We start from the raw sequence: 18859 nt of genomic DNA on the forward strand, positions 1-18859 counted from the left end.
AGCCTGAACTGTTCATGTTCGCGCCCCCTGGCCGGTGCACACCAGAGGCTGAGTCAGAGGCACAGAATTAGGCCCGGCAGGGGACTGGGCCCAAGGCCCGGCTGAGGATGAGGGTAGGGAGGGCCTGTTCTATGTCCTCCTGACATCCTGGCCGGGCTACCGCATTCCCCAGGAATCTGCTCCTAAGACCTCCATCTGCGTCATCCTCAGACCTGCCAGCGGGGAGGCAGTGGATTAAAGGGACTGGAAACTCTACTGTGGGCCTCTTGGGCTCTGGGCCTCAATCACCGAGCTGTGCTCCCCACACCCGCAAGGCTCCGCTGCCTCAGCCTTAGTTTCCCCTTCTGGAAATTGGGGAATCTTCATGACATCGTCTTGACAGCATTTGCCAGGCATCCAGCAAGCGCTTAATAAATGGCCAAGTCATTGTTTGGGTTTCTAAATAAGGCTCTCCTAATGGCCGGGTCTGGCCACGGTCCCAGTGTCCCTGGGCAGCCCTCCGAGGGGCCGGCACAGGGCGCACTATAAATCGGCGGCTGCGCACGCAGGGGCACTGCAACGCGGAGGAGCAGGATGGAGATCCCGGTGCCTGTGCAGCCGTCTTGGCTGCGCCGTGCCTCGGCCCCGTTGCCCGGACTTTCGGCGCCCGGACGCCTCTTTGACCAGCGCTTCGGCGAGGGGCTGCTGGAGGCCGAGCTGGCTGCGCTCTGCCCCACCACCCTCGCCCCCTACTACCTGCGTGCACCCAGCGTGGCGCTGCCCGTCGCCCAGGTGCCAGGCCTGGGGAGGGGGGGAACTCGACCACTTCCAATGCCAGGGGTCTGGGGCAGCCTGGGGTAGGAACGTGTGAGAGAATGTTCCTTGGCCTTGGGCGGAGTGGAGAGTCCGCAGCTCCGAAGGGCTTCCGGAGTTCCTGGGGAATCTCAGAGGCCGGCTCACTGCAGCGGGTGGGAGGTCCCCGTCGCTCTTAGGGGTGTGTGTGTGTGGCGGGGGGTCTCAGCTCCGGAGAATAGAAGGCCTGGGTTACTCTAAGGGGAGTCTTGCTTACTCTGAAGGAGGCTGGTGACACGGGAAATCTGGGGAAAAGGAGGCGGGCAGTGACTCCCAAGGGGAAGGAATGTTCTTAGTCTCAGGGAAGAGTTGAGAGACTGTGTGCAGGGCCCGATATCTCCAGAAGAGGAGGGGAGGGCCCTGCGACTTGAGGAAGGGTTCCTGGCCACTATGAAGTGGGGGAAGGCTACCAGTAGGTGCTGAGGTCCCGTGACTCGACTGGGAGAGTAAGCAGAGGATCCTGGAGACGGGGGAAGGGTCATCTCGGCGACTTTGGTGGGACTGGGGGAGAAGGGACCCGGGGCTCTGAAGAGGGAGCTGGGAAATCAGTGCCCTGGGGGGCACGATGACTTCGGATTCAGTGACACCAGGGGAGGGCACAGGTTCCTGACCTTGCAGGGGAAGGGAGCCTTGTCACTGCAGGGAAGAGGGCAATCCCAGATATTACAGGGGGAGGGCGAATCCTCGTTATTCAGGATGAAGAGGTACTGGGTGACTCCAAGTAGGAAAGCGGACTGCTCAGCTCCGGAGGCCAGAGTGAGCCGCGGCACGGAACCGACGGGGGTGGGGTCTCCCTGGGTGGGTCCCGCAAGCCTGGCCCGGCCGGATAACAGTCCCGCCCGCGCCCGCTGCGCGCAGGTGCCGACAGACCCCGGCCACTTCTCGGTGCTGCTGGACGTGAAGCACTTCTCGCCGGAGGAAATTGCTGTCAAGGTGGTGGGCGAACACGTGGAGGTGCACGCGCGCCACGAGGAACGCCCGGTGAGCCGCGGCGGGGGCGGGGTTGGAGCGAGTACGCGCGCAGCAGGGCCGATGGGGCGGGGCCGCTCAAGCCTCCCTCCCCTCCAGGATGAGCACGGATTCGTCGCGCGCGAGTTCCACCGCCGCTACCGCCTGCCGCCTGGCGTGGATCCGGCTGCCGTGACGTCCGCGCTGTCCCCCGAGGGCGTCCTGTCCATCCAGGCCGCACCAGCGTCGACCCAGGCCCCACCGCCAACCGCAGCCAAGTAGGGGGCTGGGCCAGGCCCGCACCCCGGGAGCCTCCTCAGGCTCCTTCTACTGAAGCCGATCTGACTCCGCCCAGCCAGATGTCCCGAGCGCGCCAAGAACTGTCCTCTCACCCACTCCTGGATTCTGCCCTGACCTCCACCCTGGACATTGCCTTGATAACCTAGACCCTTACAGTGACACCCTCGCTCTCACACCTCCTCCAGCTTTCGGACCCCACACCGACACCTCCCCCGCTTCCAGACCCTACCAGCACTACCCTAACCCTCAGCCAACAGTCTCAGCCTCACCCACCCACTTTCTTGGCATATAGCCCCACTTAAGACCCCTTCTCTACTTCCTTCTGAGTCCTCTACGAAGATATCTGGGTACTACATTTCCATCCCTTCCCTATTTTGACACCAAATTATGGTGTAGACAGCCCTCCCCCAACCCCAGGCCTGTGAGGCACAATCTCCCCACCTCCCAAATGTCCTGGACTGCACAGACGTCCCACTCTAGACCATCCAGGCCTGGTTCCCAAGACCTGATCCTTCCCCTACAACCAGACAGTCCACAGCTGCCCCGCTCCAGCCCATTTTCTGCCGTGAAACCCCAGCCAGCCACACCAGACTCTGGAACCCTCTTCTGACCACCCTAATTCTTGGACACCTATCCCAGGCCAACCAGAACACCGAACCCCAAACTGTACAGACTCTCCCACCCAAACCTCCCCAGACTCTGCACGAATGTCCTAGGCCCCCTCCCTAACTCTAACCAGACCCCGTCCCCCTAAGTCCCTTTGTCTTGACCCCCAAGTCTTCTTCAACCAGATAATCCTCGGCAACCCACCTCTCACCCTCCTCCTCTTCTCCTTCAAGACCCAGCTGAGCACCGGCTCTGATTCCCTACAGCCTTTCTCCCTGCCACGACTCCCTTACTCTTTCCCAGGCTCACTCTCCAAATAAACGTGCTACAGCTCTGCCAACTGCGTTGTGTCTGGGCCAGGAAGGATGGACCGGAGCAGACACCAGTGTGGAGTTGGGGGATGTTTACTGGGGTGGGGGGACCTGGGAACATCACTGTCGTTCGTACATCTCTCGTAGGATCTTCATGCTTTCTGAGTAACGAAGCTGGTTCCGATGAGAGGCCTCCTTCCACCTGGGGAGGCAGAGGGAAGACTCAGCAGTTGCAAAAGGCCCTAGGAGGGGCAAGCAGGTTGGGGGACGCTCACCTCTGGCGGATGCGTTTCCAGCGCTGCATGTTGCGATAGATGAGTGTGGAGGGTGAGGGCTCGGGCTCAGAGGGCTGCATGGACAGAGAGGCCAGGTTGAGTAGACATTCCTGAGTCCCACCACGTGTCCCATAGCCCTGGGCCAGCCTGGCATACTCACCTCATCGTCAGGGGTGCCCTGCATCTCAGGCTGCAGTGGGGATGGGATGCGGGATCTGCAGGCATCTCCAGGTGGCCCCGGGGGTGTGGGTGGCGGCAGCTTGTACACATCACGACTCTTGCTGTTGTTGACCTCTGAGCCCTGGGGACACAAGGGCCCCAAGCCAGGCCCAAGAGAGTCAAAGCAGAGGGGCTGGGAATCCACATTCATCCCTCCTGCCTTTCCCAGCAACAAATGGCATGAGGGGCTCACTAAGGGACTCAGACAGGAGGCATGTCTCAAGGGCAGACACCTCAACCAGCCAGGGGGTCAAGTCTGCCTGCCCCAGGGACCCCTGTCTTCTCCTATCCAGCCCAGAGACTCCATCTACACCTGTCAGCCCAGGGAGTCACATCTGCCTGCCTCAGGGAATCCTGTCTACGGGGTCACATCTGTGCCACCTAGGAAGTTCTGTCCATTTTTGACAGTGTGAAGGGTCCTATATGTCTGTCCTGGGGACCCTTGTCTACCCTCCTGGGCCAGATGGCTTATAGACCCCCATCCGTTCCTGCCCAGCCCATCTGCTCCTCAAGGCCTGGTGGCCACTTCTGTCTGTACTAAGGACCCTTGTCTAGCCCCTCGGCTCTTGGGAACCCCTGATCTTGGAGATCCACATCTAACTGCCCAGGGTAACCCTGTTCCCTGTCCCCCAGGCCAGGTGGCTATGTATGTCTTCCCTAGGGACCTCGATCCACACCCCAGCCTAAGGGTGCACATCTGTGTGCCTGGCCTGATCCAGGATTCATGTGAGGGACTGTGTCTGTCTACCCCGCTAGCTTAGGGGCAGGATCCTTTAAGCCTATCCACCCACTGCCCTGGCACCAGGCTGCTGGGCTGGGGTCCACAACCCATCCCACCTCCTCATCCTCAGGCAGCGGGGGCAGGGGTGAGCTGGGAGAGCATTCGCGCTCGCGCACAGAGGGGCTGTTTCGCATCCAGGCGCGGCAGATCGGGTACAGTGGCGTGTTCTCGCTGAACTGGGCCAAGTCCACACTGCGGTCGAACAGCTTGATCACATATGTGTCTGGGAGGGTGGGGATGGGAGGTGTGTGAGCACCCTCACATAGGCCCTCGGCTCCTTGCCCACCCTCTAGGGCCACCGTCTACTCACTGGATCGCTGTGGCCCTCCCTCAGCCAGCCCGTCATCCATCTCCCTCCTCTTCTTCCTCCGCTGGTGGGGGAAGCGGGCAGATGGCCTGCATAGGGAGAGGGCGTGTCAGGACTGGGGTAGGAGCTGAGAGCCTCTAGTCAGCTGGCTGGGACCCTGCCACCTTACCTTTTGCCAGTGGCTGCGATGGAGCAGTCCCTGTGGGGAAAGACAGTTGACCCTCAGACAAATGCCTGTGCAAAACCCTGCAGAGGGCACCCTGGGGATACTGGTATGAAACCTGAGATGCTCACATGAACCCCACTTGCCTCTTGGGCCTTTTGTCCCACCCATACCCGTGGGGGTCTAGGTGGCAACCGCGAGGGGACCTAAGCTTCTCCTGCCGCAGGGTCTTTGTACAGGTGGAGTGGTCAGGACTTCGATGGAGGTAGTGCTGGGCAGAGCGGTTAGGCCTTGGATAAGGGAAGAAGTCACCAACCACAAACTCAGCTCCAAATCCAATCAGAAAAACTCACTTATTGTGGGTGTCTGAGGGCGTTTTCCCAGCTTCCTCATCCAGACGCTCCCTAGAGGCAGAAGCGATCTCTCAGCTCAGGGTTCCAGGGACCCAGAGAAGGAAGGCACCGAGCAGCCTCTCCATTAAGCACCTTCCTCCCCAAGTCAGCCTCTGGGGTCCCACCCAATCCACCCAGGACCAGAGGGCCCAACCTGCCAAGGTGCCTGGCCCTGTGACCCCACACTGGCCTACCTGTCCATGTGACTCTTCTCCAGCAGACACTGTAAGACAGCATCCAGTTGGTTCCGGGCTTTGGCCATCTCCAGCTCTGGGGCAAGAGGGAACCCAGCAGGAGTCAGCTCCCAGGCCCCAGCTAAGTGGACAGCGGACTGGGTCAGGGAGGGGCATGCGTGTCATCTGCCCTGGCCAATCTCAGAGCCAGGCCCAGGCAGCCTGAAAGGGTGCAGCAGGCAGAGATGGCTGCAGTGATGCCAAGAACTCTGAGTTCCAGAGCTGTCCCACCCAATCGCACTGTGACAGGAGGCAAGGCCAACCACCCTACCTTATGAGTCTTTTGGGTTTTAAAAAAATGTGTTTTAATATGATATAAATATATTAGAAAAAATTATATAGAGGTGGAGTCTCACGATATTGACCAGGTTGGTCTTGAACTCCTGGATTCAAGTGAGCCACCTCGGCTTCCCAAAGTGCTGGGATTACCGGTGTGGGCCACTGTGCCTGTCCCAGTGGCAAGGTTTAAATACCTATGTATTATACATAATAACTCACTGAATTATCACAATAACCCTTAGGGGTAGATGTGATTTTTTTTTCTTGAGAAAGGATCTCATGATGTTGTCCAGACTGGTTTTGGACTCCTGGGCTCAAGTGATCCTGCTGTCTCAGCCTCCCAAATAGCTGGGGCTATAAGCATGTGCCATAGAGCCTGGCTCAGATAGATATTATTTTTATTCCTATTTTAAAGAGAATGAAACTGAGGCACAGAGATGTTAGGCCACATGCTCAAAGGCACACAGCAAAGAAATTGCAGAGCTGATGATTTGAACCCAGGCTGTCTGGTTCCAAAGCTGAAGTTATGAGACAGAGGCTCAACCTGAGTGCAGAATCTGGTTGAGGCAGTGGTATAATTTTATTTTAATTAATTAATGTATTTATGTTTTATGAGACGGAGTCTTGCTCTGTCACCCAGGCTGGAATGCAGTGGCATAATCTTGGCTCACTGCAACCTCCACCTCCTAGGTTCAAGCGATTCTCCTGCCTCAGCCTCCCAAGTAGCTGGGATTACAGGAGCCCGCCACCACGCCTGGCTAATTTTTGTGTTTTTAGTAGAGATGGGGTCTTACCATGTTGACCAGGCTGGTCTCGAACTCCTGACCTCAGTGATCCACTGGCCTCGGCCTCCCAAAGTGCTGGGATTACAGGCGTGAGCCACCACACCCGGCCAACAGTGGTATAATTTTAAATCTGAATTCAATCTGAATGAGCTGACATTTAAAAATTGGGAGATTTCTTTTCTTTTCTTTTGAGACAGAGTCTTGCTCTGTTGCCCAGGTTGGAGTGCAGTGGCGTGATCTCGGCTCACTGCCACCTCTGCCTCCCGAGTACAAGTGATTCTCCTGCCTCAGCCTCTCAAGCAGCTGGGACTACAGGCGTGTGCCACCATGCCCAACTAATATTTGTATTTTTAGTACAGACAGGGTTTCACCATATTAACCAGGCTGGTCTCAAACTCCTGACCTCATGATCCACCCACCTCAGCCTCCCAAAGTGCTGGGATTACAGGCATGAGCCACCATGCCCGGCCAAAATTGGGAGATTTCACCTAAAACATCCTGTTTGGGCTTTTTTTCCCCGCTCAGGAAATGAGATCTAGGCCCACCCTCCTGCCCAGTGAGCCTGTGGCTGCCTCCCATCATCACAGAACTTGAGGAAGTGATGATGTTATGCTGTCGTACCTTTGAGAGGTGTTTACTCTGCCTTTCTGACTGGTGGGAGCTCTGGCTCTAGTGCTCAGAGCCTGGAGGGGACACCTGGGAACTTGCCTGACCAGTCCAGGGACTTCCTGAGAAGCTCAGGAGACACAGGGATTCAAACATAGCTCAGAGGAAAGACAGAGTGAGGGTGGGGAAGGGAGTAGCTGAGATTGCAGCAAAGCCTTGGGCGGATGCAGAGGGTACGGATCTCTCCCCAGGCTCAGCTTCTCTCCTGAACCCCCGACTTGGGCCTGAAGCCTCCCTCTCAAGGGTCGCCTCACTGTCCCCAAGTTCCTCCCTGTACCTCACCATGAATACCCCTCTCTCTCCCCTACCCCAGCCCACCAATCCCATGACCTGTCCACTAGGCCTCCCTAGTGTCTCTCCCACCTACTTCCTCTCCACTCTACCCATGCTGGTCCAGACCTTTGCTCCCCCTGGGCTCCCACCTCAGTGTCCCCTTCTGATCCACCCTCCACAAGGCAGCCAGGGGAATCTTCCAGGAAAATAACAAACCTGACCCTGATCTTCCCCTGCTTGGAACCTTCCATTGGAACCTTCCATGACTCTACAGCACCCAGGGGTGGAGTCTGCACTCCTCAGCCTGGTACTAAGAGATGTATACCTTCCCTCACCATCATTTGTGGTCAGACCCACTTCACTTTTCTTTCTTTTTCTTTTCTTTTCTTCTTTCTTTCTTTTTCTTTCTTTCCTTCCTTCCTTTTCTTTCTTTCTCCTTTCCTTTCCTTTTTCCTTCCTTTATCCTTCCTTCCTTCCCTCCCTCCCTTTTCCTTTCTTTTTTTCTCTCTCTCTCTTTCTTTCTTCGTTTTTTGGTTTTTTCTTTGTTTGTTTGTTTTTTTTTTTCAGGGTCTCAATCTATCACCCAGGCTGGAGTGCAGTGGTGTGATCTCAGCTCACTGCAACCTCCACCTCCCCAGCTCCAGCGATCTTCCTGCCTCAGCCTCCTGAGTAGCTGGGACTAGAGGCTGGCTAATTTTCTTTCTTTCCTTTTCTTTCCTTTTCTTTCTTTTCTTTCTTTTCTTTCTTTCTTTCTTCTTTCTCTCTCTTTTTTTTTTTTTTGTATTTTTTATAGAGACAGGGTTTTGCCATGTTGCCCAGGCTGGTCTCAAACTCCTGACCTCAAGTGATCTGCCGGCCTCGGCCTCCCAAAGTGTTGGGATTACAGGCATGAGCCACCACACCTGGCCTCCCACTTTGTTTTGATAACACTTTTGCCATGGGACATCCTACATCATTTTACTATTATCTTTCTGTCTAAATTCTGCACCCCTCCCACTGCCCTTACCATGCCAGGCCTGCGATCCGGTCAGCTCTGCTCCAACCCAAAATGATCTAAGTTTCAGTTTCCCCAATGACCACAATTCCTATTTCCTAGGATTACTGGAATATAGTGACTGTGAGGATTAAGAGTGCCTGTACTTCAGGCTCACAGCAAGTATGTGTGACTGATCACTGCTGGAAATGGGGAAACTGAGGGGAAGCCAAGAAAAGAGAACTTCTCGGCCGGGCGCGGGGGCTCACGCCTGTAATCTCAGCATTTTAGGAAGCTAAGGCGGGAGGATCACTTGAGGTCAGGAGTTCGAGACCAGCCTGGGCAATAGAGCGATACTCCGTCTCTACTTAAATATTTTAAAAATTTAGATTAAAAAAAAAGAGAAAAGGGCCCTTCTCAGAGTTACCGGCTCAGGATTCCCCATATCTTACCACGCACCGCACTGCCTGAGCCACCACCATTCAATCTCAAAGCGACTTCAAGCGCAGACCGGGAGGGTGTGAAGGTGGCAGCCAACGCTCGCTGCCTGATACAGCGATTGTCAGGTGGGCTGCAGGGAAAAGTCGTGCAGTCCCCTTTCCGCGATACTCCCTTCTACCGGGACTCCACACCCTGTCAACCCGATGGTCCCGACAGGCCCCCGACGTCAGGGTCCTCACCTGATTTCTCCACTTTCACCTTCACGGGGAACATGGTTTGGGTCCAGGATCTGGCTAGCTGGGTCAGAGGCGCCCCAAAGGGCCTAGGGTCACAAATCAAGGCGGGAGGCGGGCGGGGACAGTTCAAAGATGAGCTTCGTGGGCCACGGCTCCTCCGCCTTTGGTTGTGTCCAGCCTGGACCATGGCCACCACCCTTCTGTGGGCGGGCCCCTTCGGCAGAAGCTTGCTCCTATTAGTTAATGCAGTCGTCAATCTTATATCCTGACCAATTGAGAGCTGCTTCCGTAGTGTCCCAGCTTTAGGTCCCACCCTCCTGGGGCTTTGCTTCCGGAAACAAACCATCGACCACCAAGCTTCCTGGGAGGTGTAGTTCCAGGTTCCCAGACCCACCCGGAGTAACAGCGCCTGCGCCGCGCGGGGCACGGTGGGAAACAAAGGATTAGGGCATCGCGAGGCTTCCCGGGACTTGTAGTGTTAGAAGGGTTGAGCGACACCAATTTAGCTCTTTACCATATTTAACCAACCGTTGGAGTCCCTTCATCCCTAAGAGGAAGACTAGTGTAAAATAACGTTGGGTTCCCTCTCACTGAGCACTCTCTAGGTGACAGGTACCAGTTAATCTCTTTGCAGGTACAACTTCATTCATTTTGCAAATATTTATTAGTATGCCGGGCACTCTTCTAGGCATTGGGGACACCTTGAGGAACAGAACAGACAAAAATCCCTGCCGTAATAGGGCTTATCTTTTAAAGGATGGAAGATAAACAGTAAACAAGTAAAACATTCTAAGTGAAATGTAATAGGAGAAAGAATATAGTCTGGGCAGGGCACGGTGGCCCACACCTGTAAGTATCAGCCCTTTGGGAGGCCGAGGCGGGCAGATCACCTGCGACCAGGAGTTCGAGACCAGCCTGGCCAACGTGGTGAAACCCCGTCTCTACCAAAAATACAAAAATTAGCCGGGACTGATGGCATGCCCCTGTAATTCCAGCTACTCCAGAGGCTGAGGCAGGAGAATCGCTTGAACCCGGGAGGCGTAGGTTGCAGTGAGCTGACATCGCACTTCTGCACTCCAGCCTGAGCGACAGAGCAAGACTCCATCTCGAAAAACAGACAACAACAAATCCCCACCCCCCCCACCAAAAAAAAAAAAAAAAAACCCACAAAAAAAGTGTAGCCTTAAACGGACATAGGAATATCAAGGTGGTGATTGAATTTTAAATAAGATGGATGGTCAAGGAAGGATTCTCTGAGAAAGCTCTTGACTATTTTTATTTTTGCAGACAACACTTCCTTCAGAAAACGGGAAACCTGGATTTATCACACATCTTGGTCCAAATAAATCCTAGGAGGTAGCATTGTGATCTACACTTCTGATGAGAATACTGAAGCCCACAGTAGGAAAGTTATGTTTTTGAATTCACGACTACCAGTACAGGGTAACAGCCCCTAGAAATGGAAGCACTAGACCAATTGTACCACTGCATTCCAGCCTGGGCAACAGAGCAAGACTGTCTCAAAAAAAAAAAAAAAAAAAAAAAAAAAAAAAAAAAAAAAAAAGAAACGGAAGCACTATTCCTTTCTTAGTTCCTCATCTAATAGTTTCCTAAGCAGGAAAGTTCCTAGTTCAGAAGATTATGAGTAGTATTTACTGTAAAAAATGTACATCATGTCTAAATACTAAGCCTGGCACAAAGCACTCAACAAATGTTTTTAAATATTAATAATCATTTATGCCTCAACCTCTAAAAGATCCCAGGAAGTCAGTATTGAAAGTTAGGGTCCTTTATTGGGTGATGTCAGCAGAGAACAGGGGAGATGAAAACAGGTCTTAGGAGTTTGAGAAGGGGCTCCCAGGACAGGCTCCTCTGCTCTAAGGAGCCTGTCCTGAGAGAATGAGCAGGGTTCCAGTCTGTGCCGAAGTTGTCAGGGGGTGCCCAGAGGTATGGTGAAGGAGAGGTAGTCCCCAAGGGCGCCCCAGCGGGGCCGGTAGATCTGGAAGATGGTGATCCAGGAGGTGAGCACTATCACCCAGAAGAGGAAGCCCACAGCTGAGCGCCAGACATCTGTCATGGGAAACAGAAGTGGGAAGGGTTGGCCTCTTGCTGCTCTCCAGACTTCCCTAGACCAGCCTTCCCTTCTCACCCAGAGCCCCAAAATTCTGGATCCTCCATTGTCCCTTCCCACCAAGACTCCCCCGCTTCCCCCTCTCCCCAGCCACTGGCCTCCCTCCTCTGTACTCTGGACTCACAGCCTTTGATTTGGCTCTGTTCTGTGTAGGCTGGGACAAGGAAGGCCTCTCGGAAGAACCAGAAGATGTTGACCAACCAGAGAAAAGGCAGGAAAGCAAACCCACCTAGGGAGAAAGAAAAAAAAACCACACAAACCCTAAAACCTCATAAGGCAATGAAGATCTCCAACTCCCACTCAGAAGATCTATTTGGAAGAAACTCTCCCACACTCAAGTTCAAATGGAGATTTCTGCTGTCAGGGACTCAGGAATCTGCCTCCTCTTTGGGATCCAGCAATCTGATTCCTCAACCATCTCTTTCGCTGGACCCAAGAGTCCAGGCCCTCAATCCCCCTCCTCTCTTGGGATCCAGAAACTGAGGCCCCAGCTTCCTCATTCCTCAGGACTCAGGCCCTCCCCGCTCAAATCCAGGAGTCGGCGTTCAGAGGTGCTTCATCTCTTAGACTCACGAATCCAGGCCCCGAGGCCCTCTTCCCTCGGGTGCTCTAGTCCAGTCCCCTCTCTTTTCCTTGAACCCTAGTGATCTGCCCTTACCCAGGTAGTACTTCCGGCACAGGTTCAACTTCTCCTCATTGGACACTCGCTCCAGGTTCATAGCTGCGCTGGGGCCGGGTCGTCCCAAGGGTCTGCGGGGCAAGACCCAAGCCTTGACCCTAAGTAACAGATGCAAGGATCACGAACAACCACGCCCCTATTACAACAAATCAGAGATAAATGTAAAGGTGGGTTTGCTGAAAGCAGAGCATCCCCGCCCCCACTAGCAAGCTGGCTGGATTAAAGAGCTCTTTATATTTACTAGGGGGGGCGAAACGACCCCCAACTTACCGGGAGAGCTCACTTCCTCCGGCTGGGATGCCTTAGCCACTTTCAGTTATGGACGTATGCGCGAGATGCCCCAGGTTTCCCTGGAGATTGTAGTCTTCTTTGGGCGAGGCAACACTGCACGCATGCGCCGTTGAGAGACTTCCTACCGGGGAGTCGCGCGTCTCCCACGCGCAAGCGCCCTGGGGCGTTTCCGAGAGCTTGGTGAGCGCCTGGAGGGGGGCAACGAACTACACTTCCCAGCGCTCCTAAGCAACGGAAGTGATGTAAGAGCAGCCAGAACTGGAGGGCTTGGGTAAAAATGGCTGAATATTTAGCTTCGATATTCGGAACTGAGAAGGACAAGTGAGAACGGGCGCTGGGAGTGGACTCTCGGGGGGTCGAGGCCGGGGTACTGGGGTCCTGGGTGGTGGGGCGGCGTTTCTGGGGTGTCCCGCCTCCCCAGCCCTCGGTTCACCTCTGTCTTTGCACCTCTTCCAGGGTTAACTGCTCTTTTTACTTTAAGATCGGGGCCTGCCGGCACGGAGACCGGTGCTCCCGGCTTCACAACAAGCCGACATTCAGCCAGGTGAGACCCGACACGGAACTTCTGGAGTTAACGCCTCCTTGGCCCTTCCTCTTCTGGCGCCGTAGTCACCATGTCCCGCCTATTCCGAGTTCCTGAGGCCCTCCCTACCGCCCGGCTTTTTTTCTGATTGGACCTTTCTGCAGGCTCCTCCCACCAGTCTTCCTGCCCGTCTCCTGGGAACTTGGTCGCGCCCCCATGGGTATACCTTACACACCGCGGCTGTGCGTTCTTGTCAGTCCCCTCCTTCCCGTTTCTGGTTTCTTAGGGGAAAAGGATCGCCGATGCACTCACCATGCTTAGGCTGGGGTGCAAGGTTCCACCCCCAACCTTCATGCCTCACTCTCTTTACATGCAGCCCTGCCCTCTGAGCTCAGGCCCCGCCCCTTTTAAATTCTGTGCAGACCATAGTGCTGCTCAACCTGTACCGGAATCCACAGAATACAGCCCAAACTGCAGACAGATCACACTGTGAGTAAGGAACCAGGCCTGGGGGCAAGGTGAATAGCCCCCAGGAGGCTACGCCCTGATTACACCCTACCCCCGTCCCCCAGGTCATGTGAGCGACGTGGAGGTGCAGGAGCACTATGATAGCTTCTTCGAGGTGAGAGTTGGCAGGGGTAGGTTGGGTTTCTTGTGGGAGCTCAGCTGAGTTCCTCTCCGTCTTCCACAGGAGGTGTTCACAGAATTGCAGGAGAAGTATGGGGAGATTGAAGAGATGAATGTGTGCGACAACCTTGGGGACCACCTCGTGGGCAACGTCTATGTCAAGGTGCTTGCTGTCCCCCGCTTAGGGCCCAGAGGTGGAGGCATTTCAATGACTGATGGTGGCCACTGAAGGCTCTCAGCTTGAAGTTCATCACTAAATCCAGTCCAGCCCCAGAGCTGCTAATGAGTACCCTGAAGATCTCTGAGTTCTCCTGCTGACCCCGACTGACGTTTCCTGCAGTTCTGGCGGGAAGAGGATGCAGAGCGGGCCGTGGCTGAACTCAATAACCGCTGGTTCAATGGGCAGGCTGTGCACCCTGAACTGTCTCCTGTCACTGACTTTCGAGAGTCATGCTGTCGCCAGTATGAGATGGGGTATGGTAGTTCAAGGGTGGGATGGGCACTTGGAATCCCAGACTTTGAATGTGTGGTAGGGACTGTCAGTGACAATGGCCTCCTCCATCTCTCTATGCAGGGAATGTACCCGAGGTGGCTTCTGCAACTTCATGCATCTGCAGCCCATTTCCCAGAACCTCCGGAGGGAGTTCTATGGGCGGGGACCCAGGTGCAGGTACCTCAAGACCAGCCTGCTATGTCTCCTCATGTCCTAAGGCCCCTATATCCTCAGATGAGCCTGACCCTAAGCCCTAGTAACAACGTTCCCAAGACTCTTTTTTTTTTTTTTTTTTTTTTTTTTTGAGATGGAGACTCGCTCTATCGCCTGGCCTAGAGTGCAGTGGCACAATCTTGGCTCACTGCAACCTCTGCCTCCCAGGTTCAAGCAATTCTCTGCCTCAGCCTCCCAAGTAGCTGGGATTACAGGTGCCCGCCACCATGCCCATCTAATTTTTGTATTTTTAGTAGAGACGGGGTTTCACCATCTTGGCCAGGCTGGTCTGAACTCCTAACCTCGTGATCCACCAGCCTCGCTCTCCAAAGTGCTGGGATTACAGGTGTGAGCCACCACTCCTGGCTGACTCTTTTTTTTTTTTTTTTTTGAGACGGAGTTTTGCTCTTCTTCCCTAGGCTGGAGTGCAAAGGCATGGTCTCAGCTCACTGCAACCTCTGCCTCCCAGGTTCAAGCAATTCTCCTTTCTCAGCCTTCCAAGTAGCTGGGATTACAGGTGCCCACCACTACACCTGGCTAATTTTTGTATTTTTAGTAGAGACGGGGTTTCACCATGTTGGCCAGGCTGGTCTCGAACTCCTGACCTCAGGTAATCCACCCATCTTGGCCTCCCAAAGTGTGGGGATTACAGGCGTGAGCTACCGCGCCTGGTCATTCCCAAGACTCTTATACCCTAAGAGTAGTTCTGAGCCCCATCTGGAGACCAGTACCTAAGTCCCAATCCCCAAACCAGCCTGAACCCCTAATCCACGACTAGCCTGGCCTGATACTGGCCACTGAGTACCCCGATGCTGGCCACTGAGGCCATGTCTTAGAACTCTAGTTATTTCAGCACCCTCCTGCCTCATCCCAGAGCAGAGAGGCAGGCCTGCAGGATCTCTGCACCACTCCTCAGCATTCTAACCTAACTCTCAACACTCCTATTCCCGGGTCACCCCCGAGGTTCCATACTAGCCACTGTCCCGGAGAGGGGAACCGTCAGCGTTCCCCTGATCACCGGCATGGCCGCTTCTGAGGCCCTGGCCCCCTTACCCTCTTACCCTTCACCCCGGACAGGGACAAATATTTCTGGCAGGACCTCTCCTCAAAGTCCCCTTCACTCTCCTGGCCCATCTTTCCCAGGCTCCCGGGCTCCATAATGTAATCTGTTCAGCATGGAAACTTTCTTCTACCGCCCTTGTCTTAATAAAGCTCCGTGTTTTGCTTCGGTATCAACTTGCTTTTGCTGTGGTTTGGCATTTCCCTCCACCCACACATGTGACGAAAAGGGGAAACAAGACTGGGTCCCGGCCACAACTTCAGCTGAGGAACTTGGCACGGGCAGCTTGGGACCCAGGACCCTAACGGTACTGGTAGGGTGGGGACACCTTTGTGCTGAAAACCTTAGCACCTCCATCTAAGGTTTATTCAAGGGGGAGAGACCTGGTTGTGGCAGGTGGCAGGAGTCCTAGCCCCAAGGAGATGAGGATTGGAAGGTGAGGTGAGGTGAGGTGCTGGGAGGTTGTCTCAGTCAGTACAGGGCTGTCTCCTCCGTCCCTGCCAAATTGAGATGGGAGTGAGTAATGCCTTACACTTAAACATTGAGTTTACTATATGTAAGGTGCTATTTTCAGCACTTTAGCTTGTTTGTGTTTTGTTTTTTTTAAAAGAGTTTCACTCTTGGCCGGGCTCAGTGGCTCAAGCCTGTAATCCCAGCACTTTGGGAGGCCGAGACGGGCGGATCACGAGGTCAGGAGATCAAGACCATCCTGGCTAACCCGGTGAAACCCCGTCTCTACTAAAAAATACATAAAACTAGCCAGGCGAGGTGGCGGGCGCCTGTAGTTCCAGCTACTCAGGAGACTGAGGCAGGAGAATGGCGTGAACCCGGGAGGGGGAGCTTGCAGTGAGCTGAGATCCGGCCACTGCATTCCAGCCTGGGCGACACAGCGAGACTCCGTCTCAAAAAAAAAAAAAAAAAAAAAAAAGTTTCACTCTTGTTGCCCAGGCTGGAGTGCAATGGCACAATTTCAGCTCACTGCAGCCTCCACCTCCCAGATTCAAGCAATTCTCCTGCCTCAGACTCCCAAGTAGCTGGGATTTACAGGCATGCGCTATCATGCCCAGCTAATTTTGTATTTTTAATAGAAACAGCATTTCACCATGTAGGCCAGGCTGGTTTTGAACTACTGACTTCAGGTGATCCACCCACCTTAGCCTCCCAAAGTGTTGGGATTACAGGCGTGAGCCACTGCGCCCGGCAGCCAGTTTTTTTGGTTTTGTTTTTAGAGATGAGGTCTTACTGTGTTGCCCAGGCTGGTCTATAATTCGTGGCTCAAGCAATCCTCCCATCTAGCAGGGACTACAGATGCGAGCCACTGCACTTGGCAAAGTGCTTTGCCTTTTTTTTTTTTTTTTTTTTTTTTTTTGTAGAGACGGGGTTTCATTTTGTTGTCCAGGCTGATCTCTCGAACTCCTCGGCTCAAGTGGTCCTCCTGTCTTGGCCTCCTGAAGTGTTGGGATTACAGGCATGAGCCACCGCACCCAGCCCCTGCTTTACTTCTAATAACGGTTCTAATTCTCCACAATAACCCTATGAGACAGGTGCTATTATTGTCTCATTTTAGGGATGGAAAAGGGAAGGTGGGTGGGTGAGGAAATGGCAGAGGTGGGATATGCATTCTTACAATCTAGATCCGCAGTGCTCTCTCTTAGTCCCCTTTTGGCTTTGTGGGCTTCTCTGATAACCGGCTCAGTTGGGGGATGGGGACTCGAGGGTAGATTCCCGGCTTCCGAAGAGGCGTGGGAATTCTGTTCCCCCACATCACCGCGTCCTTTCTTCTGCCCGGTTTCCCCGGAAAGTGTGGCAGAGGCGCTGTGTTTGGAGGTTCCGCTATCACGGCCCCCGAGATGGGGCCTGGACGATGCCTCCTGACAGCCTTGCTGCTTCTGGCTCTGGCGTCACTGCCGGAAGCCTCCCAGTACTGCGGCCGCCTTGAATACTGGAACCCAGACAACAAGTGCTGCAGCAGCTGCCTGCAGCGCTTCGGGCCGCCCCCCTGCCCGGGTGAGAATCCGAGACCCAGCCTTGCTTGGGCGGAGCTTGCAGGTGATAGGGAGCGGGGAAGGGGTGAGGTCTGTGGGCTACGGGCCAGAGAGTCTTGCTTAGGGGTCTAAGCGGTGGGCCTTATGTAGATCACACAGGGATGGCAGGCAGAGCCTGTGCAGATAGTGCGGGCTACCGTAGGGCAACAGCGAAGGGATATGGCTGGAGTGGCGGGATAGGGGCCCGGTGGAAAGGGTGGGCTTTATGTAGATAAACCGGGAGTGGGCGGAGCTCGGAGCCGAGCAGGCGGGGAATGAAAAGGCAAGCCCGGAGAAAAGTGACAGGAGCGGAGCGCACGCTGATAGGCTGGGAGCGCCCTGGAGGGGCGGGGCACGCTGGGATAGGGCGAAGGGAGAGGGCGTTGCCTGAGCAGGGGCGGGCTAGACGGCCGCGCTGGAGAGCAGCTTTCCCGCTAGACTATGAGTTCCGGGAAAACTGCGGGCTCAATGACCACGGCGATTTCGTAACGCTCCCGTTCCGAGAGTGTCCTTCTGGGCAGTGCAACCCCGACGGTGCGGAGCTATGTAGCCCCTGCGGCAGCGGAGCCGTCACTCCTACTCCCGCCGCGGGCGGGGGCAGAACCCTGTGGCGCTGCAGAGAGGTGCGGATGGGACTCCCGGCCGGGCAAGGGCATGCCGGAGGTGGGGGGCCTAGATGTAGGGAGCGGGCGTAGCCCCACGTAAGGGGTGGGGCCGTGGTTTCGGGAGGTGACTGGCCTGCAGGGGTCGGGAGCTCCTACGTTAAGGTAGTTGGGCCTTGCGGGGCCCAACTACCTTATCAGGTACCGTATCAGATGGTTTGGCCCAGTTAAAGGGTATAAAGATGGAAGGTTTGGGAGCGGGCAGGAGTGGAGTGTGGCCTCCAGCTTTACTCCAACCCCTTATCCCCAGAGGCCGGTCCCTGCCAAGAGGCCCTGCCCCCACACACCTGGAAACCCAGGCGCCCCTAGCTCCCAGGAGCGCAGCTCACCAGCAAGTTCCATTGCCTGGAGGACCCCTGAGCCCATCCCTCAGCAGGCCTTGCCGACTTTCCTCCCGCTGTTGGTGCTGGTCCTGCTCCTGACCTTGGCGGTGATAGCGATCCTCCTGTTCATTCTGCTCTGGCACCTCTGCCGGCCCAAGGAGAAAGCCGACCCCTATCCCTATCCTGGCTTGGTCTGCAGAGTCCCCAACACCCACGCCCCTTCCTCCTCGCATCTGTCCTCCCCAGGCGCCCTGGAGACAGGGGACACATGGAAGGCCTCTCTACTTCCACTCCTGAGCAGGGGTTAGTCCTGGAGGAGCCCTGGGGCGGGCAAGGTGGACTGGACGCCCACCCTTCCTCCCCTTTACCCTTCCCCTTTCTTCCAGAACTGCCCGGTCTGGGGTCACAGCCCCTGTCTCGCCTCCTGGATGAGCTGGAGGTGCTGGAAGAGCTGATTGTACCGCTGGACCCTGAGCCTGGGCCAGGTGGGGGCATGGCCCATGGCACTACTCGACACCTGGCCGCGAGATACGGGCTGCCTGCCGCCTGGTCCACCTTTGCCTATTCGCTGCGGCCGAGTCGCTCGCCGCTGCGGGCTCTGATTGAGATGGTGGTGGCAAGGGAGCCCTCTGCCTCTCTGGGCCAGCTTGGCACACACCTCGCCCAGCTAGGGCGGGCAGATGCATTGCAGGTGCTGTCCAAGCTTGGCTGATCTGGGGTTTGTTGGGCTTAACATTCAATAAAGAACTTTGTTGACTACTAAGCCCAGTATACAATTAGCATTGAAGTACTTCTTGAAGTACAATCCTAATTA

The 18859-nt window shown here is 55.3% G+C and overlaps 5 protein-coding genes across 19 annotated transcripts; 3 read left to right on the plus strand and 2 right to left on the minus strand.

Annotated features, from left to right (window-relative positions):
- The first annotated feature begins 535 nt into the window (after positions 1–535).
- Positions 536–3025, plus strand: HSPB6 (heat shock protein family B (small) member 6). The gene is made up of 3 exons (XM_007996423.3): positions 536–771; positions 1690–1812; positions 1900–3025. Exons 1-3 carry the CDS (start codon positions 574–576, stop codon positions 2059–2061), a joined length of 483 nt encoding a protein of 160 aa, XP_007994614.1. The 5' UTR covers positions 536–573; the 3' UTR covers positions 2062–3025.
- A 48-nt stretch (positions 3026–3073) lies between these two features.
- On the minus strand, positions 3074–9223 carry LIN37 (lin-37 DREAM MuvB core complex component). Its single transcript, XM_007996410.3, has 9 exons — positions 9023–9223; positions 5328–5403; positions 5095–5145; positions 4748–4777; positions 4582–4667; positions 4328–4494; positions 3432–3572; positions 3272–3345; positions 3074–3198 (listed from the first exon to the last, which is right to left on the minus strand). The coding sequence occupies exons 1-9, from the start codon at positions 9204–9206 to the stop codon at positions 3117–3119; spliced, it is 891 nt and encodes a 296-aa protein (XP_007994601.2). The 5' UTR covers positions 9207–9223; the 3' UTR covers positions 3074–3116.
- Positions 9224–10792: 1569 nt separating this feature from the next.
- PSENEN (presenilin enhancer, gamma-secretase subunit) lies at positions 10793–12226 on the minus strand. 2 transcript variants are annotated; one of them, XM_007996403.3, is made up of 4 exons: positions 12100–12226; positions 11809–11927; positions 11275–11379; positions 10793–11089 (listed from the first exon to the last, which is right to left on the minus strand). In XM_007996403.3, the coding sequence occupies exons 2-4, from the start codon at positions 11867–11869 to the stop codon at positions 10950–10952; spliced, it is 306 nt and encodes a 101-aa protein (XP_007994594.1). In that variant the 5' UTR covers positions 11870–11927; positions 12100–12226; the 3' UTR covers positions 10793–10949. The 2 variants fall into 2 exon arrangements, with proteins under 2 accessions (XP_007994594.1, XP_007994593.1); XM_007996402.3 differs by having other exon boundaries at positions 11809–11965.
- A 95-nt stretch (positions 12227–12321) lies between these two features.
- Positions 12322–15212, plus strand: U2AF1L4 (U2 small nuclear RNA auxiliary factor 1 like 4). Of its 9 annotated transcripts, XM_007996404.3 has the most exons (7): positions 12323–12441; positions 12577–12664; positions 13066–13132; positions 13216–13265; positions 13335–13433; positions 13611–13744; positions 13845–14082. In XM_007996404.3, exons 1-7 carry the CDS (start codon positions 12398–12400, stop codon positions 13978–13980), a joined length of 618 nt encoding a protein of 205 aa, XP_007994595.3. In that variant the 5' UTR covers positions 12323–12397; the 3' UTR covers positions 13981–14082. The 9 variants fall into 9 exon arrangements, 4 of the variants coding, with proteins under 4 accessions (XP_007994596.3, XP_007994595.3, XP_037847485.2 ...); XM_007996405.3 differs by lacking the exons at positions 13066–13132; positions 13216–13265 and adding an exon at positions 14927–15212 and having other exon boundaries at positions 12322–12441; positions 13845–13939; XM_037991557.2 differs by having other exon boundaries at positions 13611–15212.
- Positions 15213–15285: 73 nt separating this feature from the next.
- On the plus strand, positions 15286–18808 carry IGFLR1 (IGF like family receptor 1). 6 transcript variants are annotated; one of them, XM_073016641.1, is made up of 6 exons: positions 15288–15343; positions 16410–16580; positions 16839–17043; positions 17499–17683; positions 18292–18348; positions 18432–18808. In XM_073016641.1, exons 2-5 carry the CDS (start codon positions 16572–16574, stop codon positions 18340–18342), a joined length of 450 nt encoding a protein of 149 aa, XP_072872742.1. In that variant the 5' UTR covers positions 15288–15343; positions 16410–16571; the 3' UTR covers positions 18343–18348; positions 18432–18808. The 6 variants fall into 6 exon arrangements, with proteins under 6 accessions (XP_037847484.1, XP_072872742.1, XP_072872740.1 ...); XM_073016639.1 differs by having other exon boundaries at positions 15290–15343; positions 17973–18348; XM_073016640.1 differs by having other exon boundaries at positions 15317–15472; positions 17973–18348.
- Positions 18809–18859: the final 51 nt, after the last annotated feature.

This window comes from Chlorocebus sabaeus, chromosome 6, assembly GCF_047675955.1.
Source record: "Chlorocebus sabaeus isolate Y175 chromosome 6, mChlSab1.0.hap1, whole genome shotgun sequence".
NCBI lineage: Eukaryota > Metazoa > Chordata > Mammalia > Primates > Cercopithecidae > Chlorocebus > Chlorocebus sabaeus.